The sequence below is a fragment of the Protopterus annectens genome, chromosome 3.part1, assembly GCF_019279795.1.
Source record: "Protopterus annectens isolate FY-2018-M chromosome 3.part1, PAN1.0, whole genome shotgun sequence".
Lineage (NCBI taxonomy): Eukaryota > Metazoa > Chordata > Ceratodontiformes > Protopteridae > Protopterus > Protopterus annectens.
The window spans coordinates 1474410431-1474434167 of record NC_056732.1 but is presented as its reverse complement, the minus strand read 5'-3'; the positions used below and the strand labels follow the sequence as shown (position 1 = coordinate 1474434167).

Genomic DNA, 23737 nt, shown 5'->3' with positions numbered 1-23737 from the left:
GTATACTGAAAGGCATAATAATGTGGCAAGACTGTTGCACTGGGGATTGTGCAAACATTATGGTATTGAAATGCCTGAAAAATGCTGGAAACATGAGCCACAAAGCATCATAGAAAATGATAAAGCCTACATCACATGGGATCATCCATTATCAACAGTTCAAAAGATAGATGCTAGAAAATTGGATATAGTGGTCCAGAAAAAGAAGACCAAAATAGCATTGATCATTGAAATTGCCACACCCATTGACTAAAGTATGATGTGTACAGAGAGACACAAAGTCATAGAATATCAGGATTTGCAAGCAGAAATTAGAGCAATGTGGAAGAAAGATACCCAGATAGTTCCACTAGTAGTAGGAGCAACCGGTCTTATAAAAAAAGAGTCTACAATCATATTTAGACATGCTACCAATACATGCAATACAAGGTAGTGCAGTGGTGCAGCAGTTAACATTGTCACCTCACAGCAAGAGGTTCTCTGGTTCAATTCTTGGCTGGGGTGCCTTCTGTGCAGAATTTGCATGTTTTCCCTGCGTTCACATGGGTTTCCTCCCACAATCCAAAGACATGCGTCTGGAGCATTTTTCCCCGGGCCTCCACTGAAAATAGACTCTTTCCTAGTCGGACTTTCCCAGTCAACAAAATGATGAATAAATAAATAAATGTAACTCTGTAGGAATTGCAGAAGGAGTCATTGCTGAGCACATTGCAGGTGCTGCTTAGAGCACTTTTGGCTGACATCAAAAAGTGACACAATACTAATTTCATGAACTTTAATCATACCTTGACTGGGGCCCAGTCCTGTCATGGTATTAGAAACCCAAAAGATTTGGAGAAATTAAAAAGGGAAAGCATTATATAGACCAAGAAACCTTGGGCAGTTTGGAAAAAGAAGCAACTGAGGAAGTGTGAAAATTTAAAGAACAAAATCTAGATATTTTTGAAAGGTATAAAAAGGAAATATGGACATAGGAAAGAAAGAGACATCTGAGATAGTACAATATTTATGCAAAGTAGAAAGCCTAATTAATGAATACAAAAAAGCAGCCCCAAAGATATTCGAAGAGAAATATAGGCCAAGGCATCCAGATATGGAAAATTTCACGGTACAAAAAATAAGATCACAAAGAGGGAATATAGAACAGAAGATTAGTAACGCAGAAGTTAAAAAATAGAAGTTGAAGTTAAGGAATACCTGTGAAGTGAAGGAATTAGTGTAGAAAGTCTAACACAGATTATATCACAGTATGATAGAACGACGAGTCCCCAAGTAAGGAGAAACAGGAAGAATCTGAAGAAGAAATATGGACATGGGAAACAGAAAGAGATTTAATATGAAGCAATATTTATGCATAGGAGAAAGCAAAACCAATCAATACAAAAAAGAGCAGCACCAAAGATATTTCAAGAAAAATTCAGGCAAAGACATCCAGACATGGAAAATTTTACCATACAACCAATAAGAAAGCAAAGAAGAAAAGAGGATTAGTAATGGAGAAGTTAAAGAAATAGAAAGTGAGGTTATGGATTACCTGCAAAGTGAAGGATTTAGTATAGAAAGTCTAATTTTGATAACACCATAGTAGGATAGAACAATGGATCCCCAAATTAAGGAGAAACAAGTGGAGCGGGAAACATCTGATCAGTTGCCATATGAAGATACTTTAGAGACTTCAACAGGAAACCATTGCAAAAGCTCAGTTGGAGTTGCACTGCAAGGGAAGGAACAGGAAACTGTAGCGACTCTGATACAGTTAATGTTGTGGCGTGATAGGCCAGTAAGTTCTCATATGAAAGAGCAATGGATGACAGTGGATGAAACTGAAGAGAATATGGCACAAGAAGATGGTCTGGGACTTTCTATAGCATGCCCACAGGAAATGGAGAATAAAGAATGTTTCCTCAGTTTAGAAAAAAATGATCTAAGAGAAGAGTTGTTTGATTTATTAGATATGGACAGACGTGTTAAGATCGATGAAAGAAATAGACTACAGAAAGTCAATAAAACCCAAAAAGTTAGAAGTTTGATAAAACTGATGAACACAGTAATTAGAACTGTTTGTGAAGATAGGTAAAGGCTGACAGCCTAGCCAGATAGAATTCTGTTCTCTTAAATGTGAAAATACAGCATTGGATATTGAACTGCAAAAATGTAACAACAGTGCACTCTGCTGCAAGAAAGCTAAGTCAAGCATTTTATGACTGTCTTTGATGTCAAAATTTGAGGCCGATATGTCTAGAGGGAGGCATCCTGCCAATTGTTTTAAGATCAGAGTTAATGACTAGAATTTGCATGTATAAATGTCCTTTATTGCTATGGTTTCTGACCAGGTGTAAAGAATGTAAATGTAGTTTGTGTTTGCCTGGGAACACCACAGATGTATGAAGAATGATCTCATGTGAAGCAGCTCTGTGTTATCAATTTAAAGAGAGAGAATGAGATAGCTGTGAGCATTTGTCTTGAGAATATCCAACTCACCAGCACTCTGCCTGTGTAAGTTTATTTTAGAACTGTTTCTCTTACAAATAGATAGGAAATAGAAAGATTAGACTAAGTTCTTTTCTGTGTTGATGTCAGAACTATTCTACTGTATTATTTTAAGCATTTTCCTGTGATCTCTGAACTCCTGACTAGCACTGTGTAGTAAGAAGTATTGTCTTGGGTGTTTATTATTTATTATTAAATATTTTAAATGGCGGTTTCGGTGGTGCAGCGGTTAGCATTCCCGCCTCACAGCAAGAGGTTCTCCGGTTCGATCTTTGGCTGGGGTGCCTTCTGTGTGGAGTATGCATGTCTTCCCTGTGGTCGCGTGGGTTTCCTCCAGCTGCTCTGGTTTCCTCCCACATCCCAAAGTCATGCTGTAGGTGGATTGGACACTCTAACTTGGCCCTAGGTGTGAGTGCATGCATGTGTGTGTGCCTTCTGTGGAAGATTGGGTGCCGGGCTGGCAACTTGACACTGTAAAACTCCACTGCCTATCATGAGCAGACAGGTGATCTACTGTGGCAACCCCTAACCGGGAAAATCTGAAAGAAGAAGAAGGTTAAATTTTTTTAAACCTTTCAACTGTGGCTGTTTTATGTAGAGTTAATTTAAGCTCTAGAGTACATTGCATATATATAGTGATACTGTACCAAGTCACTCTAATAAGCCTTGACTGTTCAGTCACACTTACCATTTGGATAATAATATTGCACAGTAATAAGTGGACACCTTTTCAGAAGGGCCTTTGAGTAGCTGATATTAGTGGGTGGTGGCAGCTGGTACTACCATATAGTCTGGGTAAAAGGGGCACAGCTGGAGAATCTGTGCCAGCTTTTCCCAGGAGTGTCTGTATGGTTGCATATAACTCTCATCTCAAAGTGTGTGTGTGTCAGCTACTTGGGCAGGGACATGAAGCACTGGTTGGACAGAGAGGGTGCTGGAGGTTTTGGCTTGCCTACTCGGCTGGAATCTTAACCCTATAGCTGTGCCAGTGGGGAGTCTTATTGGGAATCCGGAGAGAAAGGGAGATACTAGCCCCAGACTGACTGTGATCTCTGTGTGCTCTTAAGGGAAATTGTACTTTACTGTATGTGTATTTGTTATCCTTTCCATATATGGACACCCCTCACTGTTGTTAGTGGTGAGGATTGAGGCTCCTTGATTGCTGGACCAGTACACGGGCGTCAAATATTAATTGTTTGGCAGTGGTGGGATATCCACACCACATATTGGTAAAGACTGATATGCCAAACACGAAGTGCTTTATTGGACCAACCACAAAATAAATTCACAACATATTAATTGATTGGCAAATACTAATTGGCTTGTAGTGGTATGGATAGAGTGAATTTCTGTAGCTTGCGTACAGTGATCACTGAAGGTGTTTTGTAGTCTAAATCAGCCATGCAGTGAATACTCAGAGTTCAGATCACAATTGTTTTATTTCTTTTGTTAGCTTAGTTAGTCAGGGAGAGCAGGTAGCATGTCAGCAGAGGAGTACAGAAAGCTGACCAGGAGCCAGCTGACTGACATGTGCCAGGCTAGGGGACTGGTGCATGGAAACCTGACTAAGGCAGACCTGATTGCAGCTTTGGTCACAGCTGCATCACAAAACAGCAACTAGGTGGATGATCAGACTGGCAGTGGAGATGTACCACCCTCAGAGAATGGACAGCTCAACCTTTCTGCAGAGGACTTAAAGATCTATCTGGAGCTAAAGATACTTGAGTTGGAGGCCAGGAGTTTGGCAATAGAAGCAGTTGAGGGACTGAGACATCTGCAGGCTGAGGAGAATGAGAAACTGTTATGCGTTGAAGCTGATGAAAAGGAGAGGCAGAGGCAGCATGAGAAGGAGATGCTGACTCTTTGCCAGAGTCATGGAGTAATGGGGAAGGGAGTAACTCGACCCCAGAAGCACAAAACTTCAGTAAATTTATTCCGCAGTTTAAAGAGGGGGATAATTTTGATAGTTTCATTCATGTTTGAGAGAGTATGTAAACAGTATGATGTTGACCAAAGGCTCTGTATACGGTTCCTGACCCCCTTACTCCATGGTAAAGCTGTAACTGTGTTGTCTAAACTTGCTGATTGTGAATATTTTGTTTATAGTGCTGCTAGTAGGAAAAAGTTTCATGAGCATAGACACAAGGCAGATGAAAGTGTGTGTGAATATGTTGCTGAACTGAGCACTTATTTTTATAGGTGGGTGAGTGGATGTCAGGTCACCACGTTTGAAGGGCTGGCAGACCTTTTGGTGAGGGAACAAGCCCTTAGCACTTTGCCTGAGGACATGAGGATCTGGTTAGCTGATAGACAATGTGCAACTTCAGATAAATTGAGGAAGAAGAGAGACCTATACCTAGCAAGCAGTACTGCTCATGGGTCTAAAGGAAACCATGGTGGGCAGCACAGACTGCCCCAACAGAATCTGCCAGTAGCAGGGGAAGCCACTATTCCAGGTACATGTCCAGGCCCTGGGATTCAATACTAGCCCATCGTTTTGTGGCTTACACCACCCCTTTTAGTATGGGAACTATACCCATTATTTTTTTGAATGCAACCAGTGGGGTCATGTGGCATACAGATGTCCATGGAGGCAAGGTGGGGAACAAAAGGTGAGAGCCAGTAAGTGGGAAAGACAAAATGCCAATAGTAGGTTATCTTGAGACAACAGGGGTGTTGAACTACCATCTTCCAGATGTCCTGATAGGGAAGGATTTGGATGAGGCAGTACCATGTGTTTATGCAGTTACATGCAGTCAGGCTAGGAGACAAGCATGTGGGTCTAGTAGCCTGGGAGAGACTGAGACAAACTGCATACTTGCAGCTAGGACTGGTGAGGTGGTTACTTCAGGGAGGGAGCTACTCTGTAGCAGTGAGACTGAAGGTGAGCCACAGCTGCTTGTGGGTACTGATGTTCCCTTGGACAGAGTGACTGCAAAGGTAGAGGTGAGTAGGAGTACCCAGGCTGACAATGAGGCACCAATGTCAGAGGATGCCAGACTTCCTGTGGAAGGGGAGCTGGGAAGAGTTACAAAGAGACAGTTGAGACAGGCTCAACTCTCAGACCCTACATTGCAAGGCCTGAGGCAGGTAGCTAGGGAGGCACCTGATTCTCAATGGAAGGGGGATTCTGTATACTGGGACAAGGGGTTACTGTACAGAGAGTGGACTCCCGAGGGAGGGCTAGAAGGTGAGAGAGTACCATCTGGCACTTCTAGCTGTAGCCCATGATATTCCCTTTGTAGGTCATATGGGCATAAAATGTACAAAGAGATGTATTATGCAGAACTTCTATTGGCCTGGAATTTCCGGAGATGTAACAGGGTGCTGCAGGCCCTGTGAGCAGTGTCAAAAGGTAGAAAAGGCAGGAGACAAGGTGAGAGCTCCTTTGATGCCTTTGCCTGTGATTGATGAGCCATTTCAAAGGGTAGCTATGGATATTGTAGGGCCTCTTAGTACCCCAAGTTCCACAGGGAAAAACTATATCCTAGTGGTAGTAGATTATGCTACAAGATACCCTGAGGCAGTGGATCTGTCCTCCATTGAGGCATAAAAGGTGGCAAATGCTTTGTTAGATATTTTCAGCAGGGTAGGTTTCCCAAAAGAAATACTGACTGACCAAGGTGCCAATTTCATGTCAGACCTGCTGGCTTGTGTGTGGAAGTACTGTGGGGTGAAGCAGCTGAAGACCACCCCCTACCATCCCCAGACTAATGGTCTTGTTGAGAGGTTAAACTCTACAATCAAGTCCATGCTACAAGCATTTGCAGACCAGTTTAAGAGGGAGTGGGCCAAATATTTACCCCATCTGTTGGTTGCTTACAGAGAGGTTCCACGGGTTTTTCACCCTTTGAGTTGCTGTATAGGCACAGGGTGAAGGGTCCTCTAGATTTGGTATGAGTGGGAAGGTGAGTATGAATCTCACAAGGAGTCTGTTGTGGCATATGTCCTAAAATTCAGGACAAGGCTCAGAGAACTCATGGGCTTGGCCCAGGATAATCTGGCAGTAGCCCAACAACAGATAAATGTGTGGCATGCTTGAGCTAGAGAGTATGCTGTGGGGCAGCAGGTAATGGTTCTCATTCCTGTCAGACACAACAAGCTGCAAGCAGCATGGGAGGGATCCTACAAGGTGGTAAGAAAGGTAAGTGATGTTAACTACATGGTGGAACTGCTAGGCAAGAGGCAGGGGCACAAACTGTATCATGTTAACATGATAAAACCTTACCATGATAGGGAGGCCCTCGTGCTGAGCATTTGCAGTGAATTGCAGGAGGAGTCTGAGGGAGATATGGTGACTGATCTCCTCAGTGAGGCTCGGGCTGACACCTCAGTAGAATGGGTAGCAATGTCTCAGCAGCTATCTCCTACCCAGGTTCGAGAAATTCTAGCAGTGTTACAGGAGTTTGGGGACATGTTCACTGGAAACCAGGGTGCACCCACCTGGTGCTGCACCAGGTGGATGCATGACCCCAAAGGCCTGTTAGGCAGGCACCTTATAGGGTGCCTGAGAGAGTCAAACAGACTCTGGGGGAGGAGATACAGGAGATGTTAGAACTAGGGGTGATTCAAGAGTCCAACAGTCCCTGGGCCTCCCCAGTGGTGTTGGTGCCAAAGAAGGATGACAGCACCAGGTTCTGTGTGGACTACAGGAAATTAAATAGTCACACAGAATCAGATGCTTACTCCATGCCTAGACAGATGAGGCCCTAGAGAAGCTGGGTGGGGCTAAGTATCATACAACCATTGATCTTACCAAGGGTTACTGGCAGGTGCCCTTGACTCCCAGTGTTAGTGAGAGGTCAGCCTTTGTGACTCCTTTTGGCTTGTATGAGTTCACAAAGATGCCCTTTGACATGAAAAATGCCCCAGCAACTTTCCAGAGGCTGGTAGATCATATCCTAGCAGGACAAGGAGGGTTCGCCCTTGCTTACATAGATGATATTGCCATCTACAGCCATTCCTGGCAAGAGCACCTTCAGGATGTCATGGAGGTGCTGAGCAGACTACAGAGGGCAGGGTTGACCATTAAGTCCAGCAAATGTCAGGTGGGTATGGCAGAGGTCTTCTACCTGGGACATAGAGTGGGAAGTGGCAAGATCAGTCCAGAACCTGCCAAAGTAGAAGCCAATCAGGCATGGCCTGCACCTGTTACCAAAAAGCAGGTGAGAGCATTCTTAGGGACAGCAGGGTATTACAGAAAGTCCATCCCCAGTTAAAGTGCCATAGCTGCTCCCCTCACAGACCTGACAAGGAAGAACAGAGCCAGCCAGCAAAATGCCAAGTTGCTAAGATGGAATCTAGGGTTGCAAGCATATGATATGTCAGTGCAGCACCGCAGTGGGATTAGCAATGCCAATGCAGATGGACTCTCGAAATAGGGAATGGGGTAAGGTATACTCAGATAGACCTAACCCTCTGAAGAAGCATTTCTCAAGGGTCACTTGAAAAACTAGCTAGAGTTCTCCAGGGGTGGAGAAGTGTGAAGATAGGTAAAGGCTGCCAGCTTAGCCAGATAGAATTCTGTAGATAATTCTGTAATTTGTAAATATTAATGTAAGCCACAGGCTTGTTCTCTTAAATGTGAAAAGACTGCACTGGATATTGAACTTCTCAGAAAGCAAACATGGTTGACATATTGAGAGAATTGAAATTGTTTGGTAGAAAGCTTACCCTGCATACTATGTTTAAAGGCAATAATAACTGTTATGAAGTTTTTAAGAAACCAAGCACATACATCCCCCCACCACATTCTATTATAGAAACTTTCCTAGAAGTATGTGAAAATGAGATTAGGGAAGTATTCTGTAAAGGTACTAAAACCAATTATCTTAACATGTCTCAAATGGAATACCAGGCCCTACATGAATTAAAGGAAATGTCATGCATAGAAATTAGACCCGCTGACAAAGGTGTGTGTGTGGGGGGGGGGTTGTAGTATTACATAGAGATCTATATTTGCAACAAATGCAGAGTCTTTTAAATGATGAGAACACATATATTTCAATTTCTAGAAGCGCTGTGAAGGGGATTATTGATAACATTTCATTTTTGGTGTTTGATTTATTAATTACAGGTATGATATCAGAACATTTGTTTAAATATTTTACTGCTGAATATCCATTGGTAGCAAACATGTATGGTCTACCTAAAATACATAAACATTCTCCATACCACCAGTGCGACCAATAGTTTCTAGCAGCCCCTTTCTATATTTGTAGAAAAAAACCTGCACCCTTTTCTTGAAAGTTGTAATACTGTGCTTAGAGACACAACGATGTTCATGCAGAATTTATATTTTAAAAGGTCAGATATACAAGGTGAATACATGTTTGTGGCCTTAAGACATTGAATCTCTCTTTACAGTGATACCTAACACTTGGGGTATAGATAATATAAGAACATTTCTGACCCAAAAAGGTATGAACTTTAATAAAGTTAGGCTATTATGTGCATTATTAGAAATTATTTTGGAGAATAATCTGTTTACCTTCGATAATGAATTCTTTCTTCAAAAGGTTGGCGTAGCTATGGGCATAGCTTGTGCCAACAGCTACACCAACCTGGTCCTGGCACATTGGGAAATTAATGAAATTCTCTGATCAACAACTATAAACATTCCATAAAATGGTACGTTCGTTTTGTGGATGATATTTTTATGCTATGGAATAATACAGAAGAGAAATTAAAGGAATCTATTATATATTTACATCAAACCACCAATTTTCTGAAATTCACTTACAAACATTCAAATCAAGAGATAGATTTCTTAGATATTAACGTGAATAAAGATACACTACAAGGAATTAGAACTAGCCTATACAGAAAACCCATGAGAAAGAAAAACTTGTTACATAATAAGAGCATGCATCCTAACCACGTAAAACGCAATGTACTTAAGGGACAAGTTTATAGAGTCATGCACTTGTACAATGATGATTCACAACTTAAACTAGCTCTGCTTGACCTGAAACAGGAATTCCTCAGTAGAGTTTATAAAGAAATAGACATAGATAATTGCATAAGTTATGCATGGGATCATAGGGCTACTAGATGTCATGCACTTGTACAATGATGATCCACAACTTAAACTAGCTCTGTTTGACCTGAAACAGGAATTCCTCAGTAGAGTTTATAAAGAAATAGACATAGATAATTGCATAAGTAATGCATGGGATCACAGGGCTACTAGATGTACGCACTCAAGGCTCTCCTTAGTATGGAAGAAATTGACGTATGTGCAGTTACAGAAACCTGGTTCAAGGCTCCAGAGAGCACCCCAGCACTACCAGGCTATAACTCCTACCATACCTTTAGGTCCCAAAACCAGGACCGGAACACAAAAGGAGGGGGTTTGTCCATATTCATCAAGAACACCCACACCTCCAGGTTAGTAGCACAGCACATGGAATCTGAGACCATCCAAGTGCAATTGACAGCAGGTAAATTGACTGTTCAATTTATAGCTTGCTACAGATCTCCCACCTTGTCTCAGGACCCTCACACAGCATTCCTGAGAACATTAGAAAGTATGAAGATTCTACTCAACACCATGCTACTGGGTGACCTCAACTATCCAAACATTGACTGGGAAAATACTCAAGCTCAAATGCCCTACCCAATGCTTCCTTGAGTTTATAAACTCAAACGCCCTTGAACAGCTGGTCACCACTCCCACAAGAGGTGATAACATACTGGACATGGTCATCATCAACATGGGGAACCTATGTTCCACACCTGAGGTAAACTCGTCATTGGTAAAATCAGATCACAAACTAATCACACTGGACATCCACATCCCGACCCCCCCCCCCCCAGTCAAGGAAATCAAGGCAAAAAACTTTTCTAAAGCCAACTTCACACTCCGCAAGACTGAGGTGGGAAGATTCAAAGCTCCCAATCAAATGGAAAATGATGACCCAACGGCAGAATCCTTTACAAGTGCATTCTATGAACACCTTCAAGAAAGCATGGACCGAGCCATCCCAAGTAAAACCAAGACCAACTCCTCAAAAAAGAGGAAGCCAGTCTGGTGGACCCCAGCCATAAATAAACTTTACAACAGAAGGAGGAAACTCCTGCAAGATAGAATAAAATCCCAAAATAAGAAGGCATCTCTGATTAACATCAGTAAAAACTGCGCTCCCTCATTAAATCATCCAAGACCAACTTCGAAAGAAAAATAGCCAATGACTCTAAGGATAACCACAAGGCCTTCTTTAGCTATGTCAAGAGTCTAGGGGCAAACTCTCAGATATGCTCTGAGCTAGTGCATAATGGCCATAAATACACTGAACCAACCGACATTGCCAACATCCTGGCTGACAAGTTCAGTGCAAACTTCACCCCCCCCCCCGTCTTCACCAAAGGGGCTAGCACCCATCCCAGAAGAATGTGGCGCTCCAGATATCTCAGACACACAAGTAAAGACAGCCATTGCAAAGGCCAAAAACACAGCATCAATGGGACCAGATGCTATCCCAGGTTGTGTCTTACATGAGCTTCAAAATGAACTAACCTCCCATCTCAAATCACTATTCAAACTCAGCCTCTCTACAGGCTATGTACTCAAAGAATGGCGTACAGCAACAGTCGTACCACTACACAAAGGTGGTGCCACAACTGACCCTGGGAACTATCACCCTATAAGCTTGACTAGCTTGGTCTGCAAAGCCATGGAACGCATTATCATGGAGCTCATTAACAGGGACATTGGGAACCTCCAGACACTGGACCCCACCCAGTTCGGCTTTGTTAAAGGTAGATCTTGCCTCTTGAACTTGGTCGACTTCTTCGAAACAGTCACCAAGGCCATAGATGAAGGGAAGGTGGTCCGCACAGCATATCTGGACCTCGCTAAGGCGTTCAACACCATTCCACACTCAGGAATCATAGACAAACTCACCAGCTTAAATATTAACCCCCATGTCACGAGATGGGTTGCCAATTGGCTCTCAGACAGAACCCACATGGTAAGAGTGGCAGGCGCCATTTCTGACTCTAAACCAGTCACAAGCGGAGTCCCACAGGGCTCAGTCCTGGGACTCCTCCTGTTCGGTATATATTTCTCCGAAGTACAGGTAAAGGCGGAGGGACTATGGCTAACCAAGTTCACAGATGACTGTAAATTGGGTGCAATAATTGACTCTCCAGCTGACACAGACATCCTGCAAAAGGGTCTCACAGAGACAAACACCTGGTGTCAAAGTCACAGCCTCAAGCTAAATGCCAAAAAATGCATAGTAATCCCATTTGGGAAAAACAAAGTACCTACAAACTACCACATAGATGGGAATCCACTAAGTACAGAAGAAGTAATTAGGGACCTGGGTACCCAAGTAGATAGCATGCTCTCCTTTGATAACCACATAGCCAAAATGGTCAGGAAATCCTTCTATGTGGCACACCTGATCACAAAGGGTTTCTCATCCAGATCCAAGGAGGTGATTGTGCCCCTTTACTCCTCACTCATTAGGCCCATAATAGAGTACAATTCTCCATTTGGGATGTACCTCACTAGACACCTGCAACAACTAGAAAGACCACAGAAGTACCTCACTAAGAGGATTAAGGGCCTTAAACAATTACCCTATGAAGCACGACTAAAAAAGCTCCAGCTCTTCTCAGTCGCTTACCTTCTGCTCAGAAATGACCTACGCCTGACCTATAGGGCCATGTCAAACCCTGAACTAATGGACATGCTTCACCTCAAAAAAAATGAGATCCTTCAGAACCACTCATTCTAGTGACTTGAACCTATGTACAACAATAAACAGGTCATGCTGGAGGGATAGATTCCTGTCCCAGCGACTCCCCTCACTCTGGAATAGAATCCCAATCCATATTCGACAGAGCTCCTCTCTGACCCTCTTCAAGAGAAATCTTGATGAGTGGATGGGTAATCGTAAGTTCTACTCTGGCATCACTTCAGGAGCCCTGTTGACAGAGGCCCATGTTACTAATCTAATGGGGAGGCGAAAGCCATCACTCTGTGGCTAGGCTTATAAATGCCCATGGGCAGATAGCCTAGTAATTACCTATGAACCTATGAACCTATATTATGGTGAACATGAAGAAACACAAGAAAATAATAAGAGGTTAGAAACAGATAATTGTACTAGTAACAACTCTCTCAGAGTAACATTACCATGTTCCAATGACATAGGCACTTTCTGCACTATAATAAAGAGAAATTGAAATATTTTGAGTACTATAGATGAATTGAAGGATGAATTAACAACCCAATCAAGTTTTTTTTTATTAATGTCAAGTCACAGAAGAGTCATTTGTGTTATAAGGCCAACAGTGATAAGAGATTTATATATTCTGAGAGGGTAGGCACATATTCCTGTTGAAATTGCCTAGCATGTAAACACATATTTAGTGGCAGTCACTTTACATACCACCAACTAGATGTAAGGATAGAATTTAATTTTTATGCAGACTGCACAACGAGAAACATTATTTATTTTAGTTTTTGTACTGTATGCTATGTTTTTTATATAGGTAAGACGAATCGTAGCCTTAAAGAAAGAATATTGGAACACTTAAGGGATATTAAAAACAAGAAGTCAGAAAGGGCATTAGCACAACATGTCATGGAAAAGGAGAATGAACATGTCTTTAAATTTTTTGTTCTGGAAGTTATACTTGAGAACATGAGAGGAGGGGACATAAAGAACATTACAGAAGCAAATGAACAAAGATGGATAATGTTCTTTAAAGCAGACAAACTACCTGGTTTAAATATTAAAGTTTCCCTTAAACCTTTCTTAAAAGCACGTGCACTTAAACACTGAAAAGAATTTGAATTTAACCCTGTGTTTTAGAGTGTTTATTATTATTGTGTTTTTTGTGTGTGTATGCAGTTTTAATTCTTAATGAACATACTGCTTAAAGTTGTAATTAGTTAACCATAGTATTTAAACAGCTTGCTGTATTGTATGCACTTATAAAGTCTGATGAAGTGGTCAGGTGTACTGCGATAGCGCTCACTTTTTATTAAATCTTTGATATTACTTTACCTTTGGATCATTATTTTCTGCTGGATTTGACTCTACACTGGGTTTGTGTTTACAAACTGGAGACTTTTATTGCCTGCAGCTACAAGTTTTTACTGGATTTGACTCTACACTGGATTTGTGTTTAAAATCAGGAGACTTTTATTGCCTGCAGCTGTGAGTGACTGGGGTTTTTGCTTGCAACTTTGACTCCTATTTTATTTCTCCTGTCACTTTATTTTGGTATTTGGAGTTTATAACTTTTTCATACTGTCAAAATGCCAAGTTGCTAAGATGGAACCTAGGGTTGCAAGCCTATGATATGTCAGTGCAGCACCACAGTGGGATTAGCAATGCCAATGCAGATGGACTCTCGAGACAGGGAAATTGGGTAAGGTATACTCAGATAGACCTAACCCTCTACAGCATCGTTTCCCAAGGGTCACTTGAAAAACTAGCTTGAGTTCTCCAGGGGTGGAGATGTGTGAATATAGGTAAAGGCTGCCAGCTTAGCCAGATAGAATTCTGTAGATAATTCTGTCATTTGTAAATATTAATGTAAGCCACAGGCTTGTTCTCTTAAATGTAAAAAGACTGCATTGGATATTGAACTGCAAAAATGTAACAACAGTGCACTCTGCTGTAAGAAAGGTAAGTCAACCATTTTATGACTGTCTTTGATGTCAAAATTCCAAGCCGATATGACTAGAGGGAGGCATCCTGCCTATTGTTTCAAGAGCAGAGTTAATGGCTAGAATTTGCATGTATAAATGTCCTTTATTGCTGTGGTTTCTGACCAGGTGTAAAGAATGTAAATATAGTTTCTGTTTGCCTGGGAACACCAGAGAAGTGTGAAGAATAATGTCATGTGAAACAGCTCTGTGTTATCAATTTAAAGAAAGAGAATGAGAGAGCTCTGAGCATTTGTCTTGAGAGCAGCCAACTCACCAGCACTCTGCCAATGTAAGTTTATTTTAGAACTGTGTTTTTCTTAGAAATAGCTAGGGAATAGAAAGATTTGACTAAGTGTTTTTCTGTGTTGATGTCAGAGCTATTCTACTGTGTTATTTTAAGCATTTTCATGTGATCTCTGAACTCTTGACTAGCATTGTGTAGTAAGAAGTATTGCCTTGTGTTTTTATTATTTATTATCAAATATTTTTAAACCTTTCAACTGTGGCTGTTTTATGTAGAGTTAATTTAAGCTCTAGAGTACATTGCATGTATATAGTGATACTGTATCAAGTCACTCTAATAAGCCTTGGCTGTTCAGTCACACTTACCATTTGGATAACAATATTGCACAGTAATAATTGGACACCCTTTCAGAAGGTCCTTTCAGTAACTGATATTAATGGGTGGTGGCAGCTGGTACTATTGTATAGTTTGGGTAAAAGGGACACAGCTGGAGAACCTATGCCAGCCGTCCCCAGGAGTGTCTGTGTGGGTGTATATAACTCTTATCGCAACGTTTGTGTGTGTCAGCTACTTGAGCAGGGACATGAAGCACTGGTTGGACAGAGAGGGTGCTGGAAGTTGTAACTTGCCCACTAGGCTGAGATCTGGACCCTATAGCTGTGCCAGTGGGGAGTCTTATAGGGGACCTGGAGAGAAAGGGAGAAACCAGCCCCAGACTGACTGTGATCTATGTGTGCTCTTAAGGGAAATTGTACTTGACTGTGTGTGTATTTATTATCCTTTCCCCTAATATGGACGCCCCTCACTGGTGTTAGTGGTGAGGATTGAGGCTCCTTGATTGCTGGGCCAGTGCGTGGGCATCACACTGTTCATAGAGATTCATGTGATACAACAGAATAAATAGGATGCATTACTGTGCAGCTAACTTAATAACAGATAAAGTCTTACCGCAAAAGAAAGGGGAGAAATCAAATGCCATCACAGAAGTATTGAATAGAAAAAACTGTAAAGCAATTAAGACAAGAGGTGTCATTGTTAGAAGAGTATAGAAGAGGGAACAGATAAAAAAAATACTCAGAAAGATAGAAGTGATAAATATAATGCACAGTATCAGAACAGATCAGGATATATGTGCACTATCACAAATAATAAACTAAAAATATCAGCACAGGCAGAAAAACTTAGAAGATATACAGATACATATAAAGAAAAAGTACAAAATAAGCAATTTATTGATGACCCCGGCAAAAATGATAGAGAATTGGGAAACAAGGCAAAAGGAATTGAAACACCACGAAAAAAGAAGAAATAGATACATGTTGGTAAAATATCTATGAGGATCCTGTGGAGCATAACAAAGATGCTAAATGGATAGAAGAAGTAAAAGAAAGAATAAGAAGTTCAAATATACAGGATATGAAATGGGATGACATAAGAGAGATTGAAACGAAGTTAAGAAATGCCCCATGGCCAGATGCAGTATCTAACTTCTGGTGAAAAGCATTAACATCTTTACATAACGATTTAGCCATGAGTAAGATCTATTTAAATGTGAACCCCAAACAGACACCAGCCTGGTTAACAACAGGAAAAAAACAATGCTCCTATTTAAGTGAACCTGCAAGCTATCCTAAATACCATAGACCAATACCCTGCCTTCCAATGATATATAAACTATACACTAGAACTGATGCTAACAAAGTTTATAGTCATTTAGAAGAAAACTTAATCATGGCAATAGAACAAAGTGGTAAAAAAAGAAAGTCATAGGGAACAAAGGATGATTTGTTGTTAAATAAAGTCATAATGGAGAACTGCAAAAAGGGGTAGAATCGAAGTATGGCATACATAGACTGCAAAAAAGCATTTGGCAGTATCCCACATTCATGGATAAAAGAGTGCTTAAAATATAAAAGATACATCCTACACTGATTGGTTGCATTACAGTGACCATGACACAGTAGCAAACCACTTTGCAGTTAAGCCATGATAAAAGACAAATTATTATTCCAGGGATATTCCAGGGTGACTCTCTGCCACTGCTGCTCTTTTGTCTTTCCCTTAACCCATTTAGCTGCCTACTTAACAGATTAGGTCATGGCTATAATTTGGCTTCCAGAAAACAACAAAGTGTAAAGACTTCTCATCTTCTTTTTGTAGATGATTTAAAACTGTATAGTTCATCAGGTGAGGAACTGAAAGCACAACTGCAAGTGGTCAAAACTTTTTCATATGATATAAGAATGTCATTTGGTCTTGATAAATGTGCAAAAGCAACATTTAAAGCAGGAAAGCTGCAACACCAAGAAAATATCAGTTTAGGACAGCAATATGATACAAAAACTTGAGCAGGAGGCAGTGTATAAATATTTGAGAACTGATGAAGGACATGAACAAATGTGAATAAAACTTAGTAAGGAATATTTTAGAAGACTAAAATTAATACTGAAAACAGCATTGATATATAGGAACAAAGTTGAAGCTATAAACCAGTTTGCTCTTCCTGTCCTAACTTACAGTTTTTGAGTGACTGACTGGCCATAAAAGGTGTTGGATAGGTTAGACAGGAAAATAAGAAGGATGCTTCATGCTCATCAAATGATTTAGAAAAAGCAGTGTACACCAACACTATATATTCTCTGTTCTGAAGGATGTTTGCGTCTCCTCGAAAATGACTGCGTATATATATATATATATATATATATATATATATATGTAGTTGTGGGACTACATACATATCTGCTGATTCACAAGACCCAAATGTAGTTAAAGTTTTGAAACATGAGGAGAATAAGTCTAAGATGACTTCCCTACTTAGCTTAGTAGAAGCATGTTGGTGTCAAGCAGGAATGGAAATCAAACCAGAAGTAGATAAAAATCAAGAAGCAACTGAATGTGAAAAAACAAAAGAAAGAATATAAGATGAAGGACCAGATGAGAAGGCAAGAAATGTGGAAAATGCATAAATACAGATGCAAGTATAGAAAACTCTTGGAACAACCTCATGTTGATCAAGACTGAACACAGGAATGATTAAGGAGAGGTGAATTTAAACCAAAAGATGAAAGGTTAATATTGGCGGCCCAAGATAGCGGACTACATGCACGTTGGTTTACAAAGGCTGTTGAACATGTGGGAGAAACAGACAAAAGTAAACAGTCGCACATATTGTTGCTGGTTATAATATACTGATGGCAGAAGGACTGTATACTGAAAGACATAATAATGTAGCATGACTGTTGTATTGGGGATTGTGCAGACATTGTAATACTGAAGTAGCTGAAAAACACTGGAAACAGGAGCCACAATGCATTATATAAAATGAAGAATTTATACCACATGGGATCCCCCATTACCAACAGTTCAAAAAATAGATGGGAGAAAACCAGCTATAGTAGTCCATGAAAAGAAGACAAAAGTAGCATTGATCATTGAAATTGCTACACCCAGTGAGTACAGTGTCTTACATACAGACACAAAGTCATAAAATACCAGGGTTTGCAGGCAGAAATGAGGGCAATGTGGTAGTAGATTACTCAGACAGTTCCAATAGTAGTTGGAGCAACGGGTCTTATAAAAAAGAATTTGCAATCTTACTTAGATATGTTAACGATACATGTAACTCCATATGAATTGCAGAAGGAGCCATTAGTGGGCACATTGCGGGTGCTGAGAAGAGCACTTCTGACTAACATGAAAGATTGAAGCAATACTAATTTCATAAACTTTAATCATACTTTGACTTAGGAATGGGGTCCATTCCTGTCATGGTATTAGAAACCCAAAAGACCTGGAGAAATTAAAAAAGGGAAACGTGTATATGATAAACTTGTATACTTTGGGGAAACTAGCTTATGTGGGAGAAGTAAACATTTCTGATGAATTTAAATAAAGAGTTGTTACAAATTATTTGTGGTGTAGCATGAAGAATCAAGGTTAAACCCCTTCAAAAGTGGGTTGTATATAATATATAAGACAATGGTAAACCGAGTTTAGTGAATCTTGCTGTTTTTGTAGCTTCTATGTATTTATTTTTGGGTATTAAATATGAAGCAGGGGAAAGAGAAATAATCAGTAAGTCATTTTATAAGAAATATAATGATGCACAGGAAGAGTTGAGGATTAAAGAAAAAAGAAGGATGTGGGAAAATTGTGAAATATAACAGCATGTTGGTAAAATTAAATTGTGGAAAATAGAAGTGGAGGAAATTTGTAAATAAAGAAAGAAATTGTATGAAAAATAATAACTGAAAATTATTTATTCAACAAGAGAGAGGGTCAGATGAGCAAAAAACAAAAAATAATAAAAATAAAAGACAATAAAGGTCTTAAAATGTGTTTGAGGATACAGAGCTTTATGGAAGTTATTGTTAGATAAGTTGCCAGTAAAAATCATAAGTGAAATATAAAACACAAGAAAAAGGCTGTGCAGTATATGTAAGGTGAAAGAGACAACAGAGCAAATGGTTCAGAGAAATGTAAACTGCATATGGAAAATATGTCTGTAGAAATAAGAATATTTACACAATATATACAATATTGCTTGGTACATTATGGTATTTATTGGAATCAAGCTGTGAGGAATTATTGTATAGTAAGTTATGAGACAGTGAAAGTATATTCCACATACAATTTCACTAAGTGATGTGGGATTATTTACATCCACCTGAGCTACCACCAGCTCATGTAAATGTGACCTTGGTTTCACACGTAATCCTCTCAGAAATGAAGTACACCTCCCTTACACTTTAGTGTCAGTATTAGAAAAAAATAATCCAAATGCCTAGTGTGATCTTGCAGTATCAAAGCTGTCTGGTACCTCTTGAGTCACTGATACTGATGGCTAACTATTATGCTACTGACTAGTAGTGCATCGCGTCTGTAGCTGTACTGTGCTGCCAACTCTAAACACAGAGCTGGCTTTTCCCTGGAATTTTTCCAAGTACTGGCTCTCTATGCAATGTCACTGTCTATGTCACTGTGTTTAACTCATGGTTTATGTGTATTTATCTTATGTTAAATTAACAGAGGAATGCAAACAAATTATGCTATGTTTAAAGTATAGAAAAAAATAAAAGCACTGGATATGCTGAATGCTGCAAATATTGTAAACTAGAACAAAAAATAAGTTACCCTCCTTAATATGTATAATATGGCACATAATGCCAAATTAGTTATCTTATAAAAGCTTGCCATTTCTATTTTCTGTACTACTGTGATATTATTTGTGCATATTTGCTATTTTCAACTTCATGAAAAAGATCAGAGTTAATTTGACCCTGTTTTACTTTTAAAGGACAGTTTTGGTTCCCCTACAATAACATTACTATTCCTCTGTGCTTTTCTAGATCCAGAATGAGACAAGTGTCATTATTTTCCTGGTTGTGTGGACAGTGACTGAGATAACCCGATATTCCTACTACACATTCAATCTGCTGAACCATTTGCCATACTTCATTAAATGGGCCAGGTGCAGACAGTTTCTAGTGCAACTAAGCTAAGTTCTGTGCATGTTAATCCATGCATGTGTGCTGTGCCTTCACCCCAAAGACAGTGCATGAGTGAGTTACACCAGACAAATGCTAATTGCTTTACATGCAGTGAGAAGAAAGAACATGTGATTTTAACATTTAGGTTCTCACGTGATTGTAACATTCTGATTGCTAACAATTTTCTCTTACAGTAGTATTCCCTTTACGTCATGCAGTGTACAGATTTCTTTTTTGTAATGGAGTAATTTCTAATTAAAGATGTTTTCACTAAGTAGAGGTGCATGGTCCTTTGGGGAGGGCCCATCTCTTCCTTATTTTGGTCTTTATCATCTGTGTTTGTCCGGACCTTTTGTAGGTTGGATTAGAATGCCTGATGATTAAATTTATGAGACTAGGTTTACACTGCAGCTAAATGCATTTGTGACTGTTTTCTATTGTTGTGGCTGTTGCTAAAATAATTTTCTCCTCTAAATGACTTCACTTTGGCAAGACCCATAAAATACTATCTATATCAATTTAGCTGACAGAACTGTACAATACAGGGCCTTTTCTCCTCCAACAATCTCTGATAGAATAGGTTTTGGCATATGATGCATTCCTGTCAGTGCAGAATGTAACACCTAGCTCCCTGAAGGAGACAAACTGCCCTTTAAATGTTAGGTTTGCTTCTACTTGCAACTTTTAGTAGTAGTAAAATATCAAAACATTTTCTAAAATGACTGCTTTCTTTAAAGTATACGATCACACACTGAAGCCTCTATGTTTTACATTTAACTTCATTTCCACTTATGCTGCTCATGTTGAAGGTGCAAGTGCTTCTGCAAAAAACAAAATTCGTAGCATTCTTTTTGACTCTTTAGTTTCATCGTTTACTCAGTTTTTCTCTATAACAACACCCACAAGCAATGTCATGGCAGGTACTGGGCAATGATTTACATACATATGCAAAGTATTATGGGTAATCAAAAGAGTTAGTTCTTCAGAAGATCAGCTTCTCACTTATATTGTGGTTTCACAACTATGTCTTCCCATATATTACTTTTTAATGCAGGAGTTCCACCTGCAAGACCTAGTAGACAACTTGTCTTTCTAGGAAGCAAGACACTCCACTGATGCATCTAGCAAGGAAAAACAGTAGCCTATGCCTTCATTTAGGTAGTGAAGCATTGTGGGTTCAGTCTTCTGTGATGTCATAGATCCATTGGTTCATAGCTGTATACCAGGTTAATGACCACAGGAGCCTTTATAAGCCTAGCCATGCATCCCAAATGTAACCCAGACATTTTTGAGCCTTAGAGGTTATTTTAAGGGGCATATATAAAGCAGGGTTTGATTTACAGACTGCCTCTGTCCATTAAAGACATAGCTACTAGACATGGGGGAATTTCTGATTTTCTATACACTGGTCCAGGTTACGCTTTAATAGGGTTAGGAAAGAACTCTGCTTCACAAAGCTGAGAAGCCTGTTCCAGAGGATGGGAATTCTCTGAGACACATAACTGTTCTTCTAGCATGTCCTATTAATGTTGCAAGCAAAGTTCAAGTCCCTAGATCAAGTTGGTCTGATACTGTTGGTTTTGCGGATGTGCAAAAGGTCCACCAGAGTGGGATCCAAGTATGCCTTGTATGCCAGGCACAGGTTGCCCCTCAACAGTTGGTACGAAACTGAGGATAGACATAGGACTTTGAAGCGATCTGCATGTGACATGTTGTTAACAGCCTGTATTCTTTTTGTGAGGAACCTCTGTGGATATTTCAGTTGCTGCATGTGCTTGGCTAGGTACATACTGAAGGTGCAATTGTACTCAATAATGGGTCTGACAAGGGCTGAATACAGAGGAATGATGACCTCTTGGATCTGGATGCTATGTCCTTGCTTATATGTTGAGCAGCATAGAATGATTTCCTTATTACCTTAGATACATGTTGGTCAAAAAATAGGTTGCAATCCACATACATTCCTAAATCCCTTACTACTGGGTCCACTCTTAGGACATATTATCAATGAGGCAGTTTCCTAAGGTGACTGACTTCTCAAAGGGTACTAGTATGCATTTCTTGGTACTGAGTTTTAAGCCATGGCTTTGACACCAGTTATTTGTCGGTGTTGGTCCTTCCTGTAGGATATTAGTGCCATGGGGGAGTCTATGTCTCCTAGTTTGCAGTCATCTGCAAACTTGGTCAGCTAGAGGCCTTTGACATTGGCTTTGACATCCAAGAATAAATGCCAAAAAAGGAGTGGACTCAGCACAGAGCCCTCAGGGACTCAACTAATGACTGGCCTCATTATGGAGGTGATCATCCCTATCCTAACTTCCTGGGTCCTGTCTGAGAGTCAGCTGGCTATCCAGAGAAAACAAATATGGGCTAATGCCTCATTCCATGAGTTTGTTTATAATGCCCAAGTGGGGTATTGTATCACATGCCTTAGCCAGGTTGAGGTAGGCAGTATGCACCATTTTGCCCTCATCCATTGCCTTGGTAATGTTTTCAAAGAAGACCACTAGGTTCAGTAGACATGACTAAATTGAGTTGGGTGTGGTGTTAAGGTTTCCTATATCATTGCTAATTACTTCCATGATAATTCTTTCTGTGAGTAATTAGCATATGCCTCTCCCCAGGCCTGCCTCATTGGCATTCAGCATAGCTCCAGAGCCAGCTTTACATGGTGCTGCGCCTCTTCTTGTCAGAACACAGTCATGTGCCATGTGAGGGCTGTTTCTGAATTCAAACATGTTACTGCAACGTGTACACATAGTGTACATACCATAGCGACCTTTATGAATTCCTCCCTTTGCCTCATCCTAGAATTGCCCTTAAATATAACATCACTATCAAGACGACAAGCCTGATTCCAATCAAGATTATTAGATACACTTTTCACTAACTATATGAGAAAAAAATAATTCTATAACGTTGTGCCTACCATAAGGAACTATCTAACAAAAGCACTTACAACTTCAGACTACCTTTTGCTTTTTAAGAAAAAAGTCTAAGGGACACCTTAATCATGCATAAATGTGCTTGTTTTAGAAATGTTGGATACTATGATTTCAGTTTAGGACATACTCTTTAATGATATGTGACTACCTCTATGCAATATGGGAATGTTATAATGGCTAAAGTATATGTGTTTATACTGTATGCTCATTACATTTGTCAACTTATTTTCCTTAAAAATATATTTTCACTTTAATTTTGGTTTTCAATTTTAGTTTGCAATGTGCTTATGAATTGTTTGTTGCCACTTCTATTGCCAAATAGTTGAGAATAGGTGCTGTACCAACCCATCTACCCAGTAATCAAACAATGAATAAGTAAAGAAATAAACAGTTGCACTGATTTAACCTTTAGAGGTGTTTCTTGCATACAGAACATTAAATGGAAAAAAAAAACTTTCAGTTAGTTGGAGTACTGATTCACCCTTTGTAATTTCTCCAAGTCTGTTTGGGTTTCTAATAGCATGACAGAAACGGACTTCATTCCCAAGTCAAGGTACAGTTACAGTTCATGAAACTAGTATTATTTCATTCTTTGATGTTAGCCAAGACTGCTCTTCGCAGCACCCACAATGTGCCCAGAATTGCTTCCTTCTGTAAATATCTCCTATCTGGAATTTCTGGGCTTCTTGCACAATAGTAACAATACATAATTCTGTATCCTTAATAGTAAACTTTTCATCTTTATGGATCAAATTTTGCCTTGTCAATTTTTGTGTTTTTTTTGTGGACTAATTCTTCCTTCTATAAAGGGGGGGGGGTGCACCTTCTCCCTGAGCCTGGCCTAACTCTGTTGTAGGAATGTTTTCATATCCTGAAGACTCTACACTGCCTTTTT

General features: G+C 39.9%; 1 protein-coding gene across 2 annotated transcripts in view; it reads left to right on the top strand.

The window, feature by feature from the left end:
• The window catches only part of HACD1 (3-hydroxyacyl-CoA dehydratase 1), a 414828-nt gene that overhangs the window by 242333 nt on the left and 148758 nt on the right, over positions 1-23737 (top strand). For both annotated transcript variants that reach the window (XM_044067543.1, XM_044067541.1), the window contains exon 5: positions 19757-19878. In XM_044067543.1, the coding sequence (XP_043923478.1) occupies positions 19757-19878 (122 nt within the window). The remainder of the gene's footprint in view (positions 1-19756; positions 19879-23737) is intronic.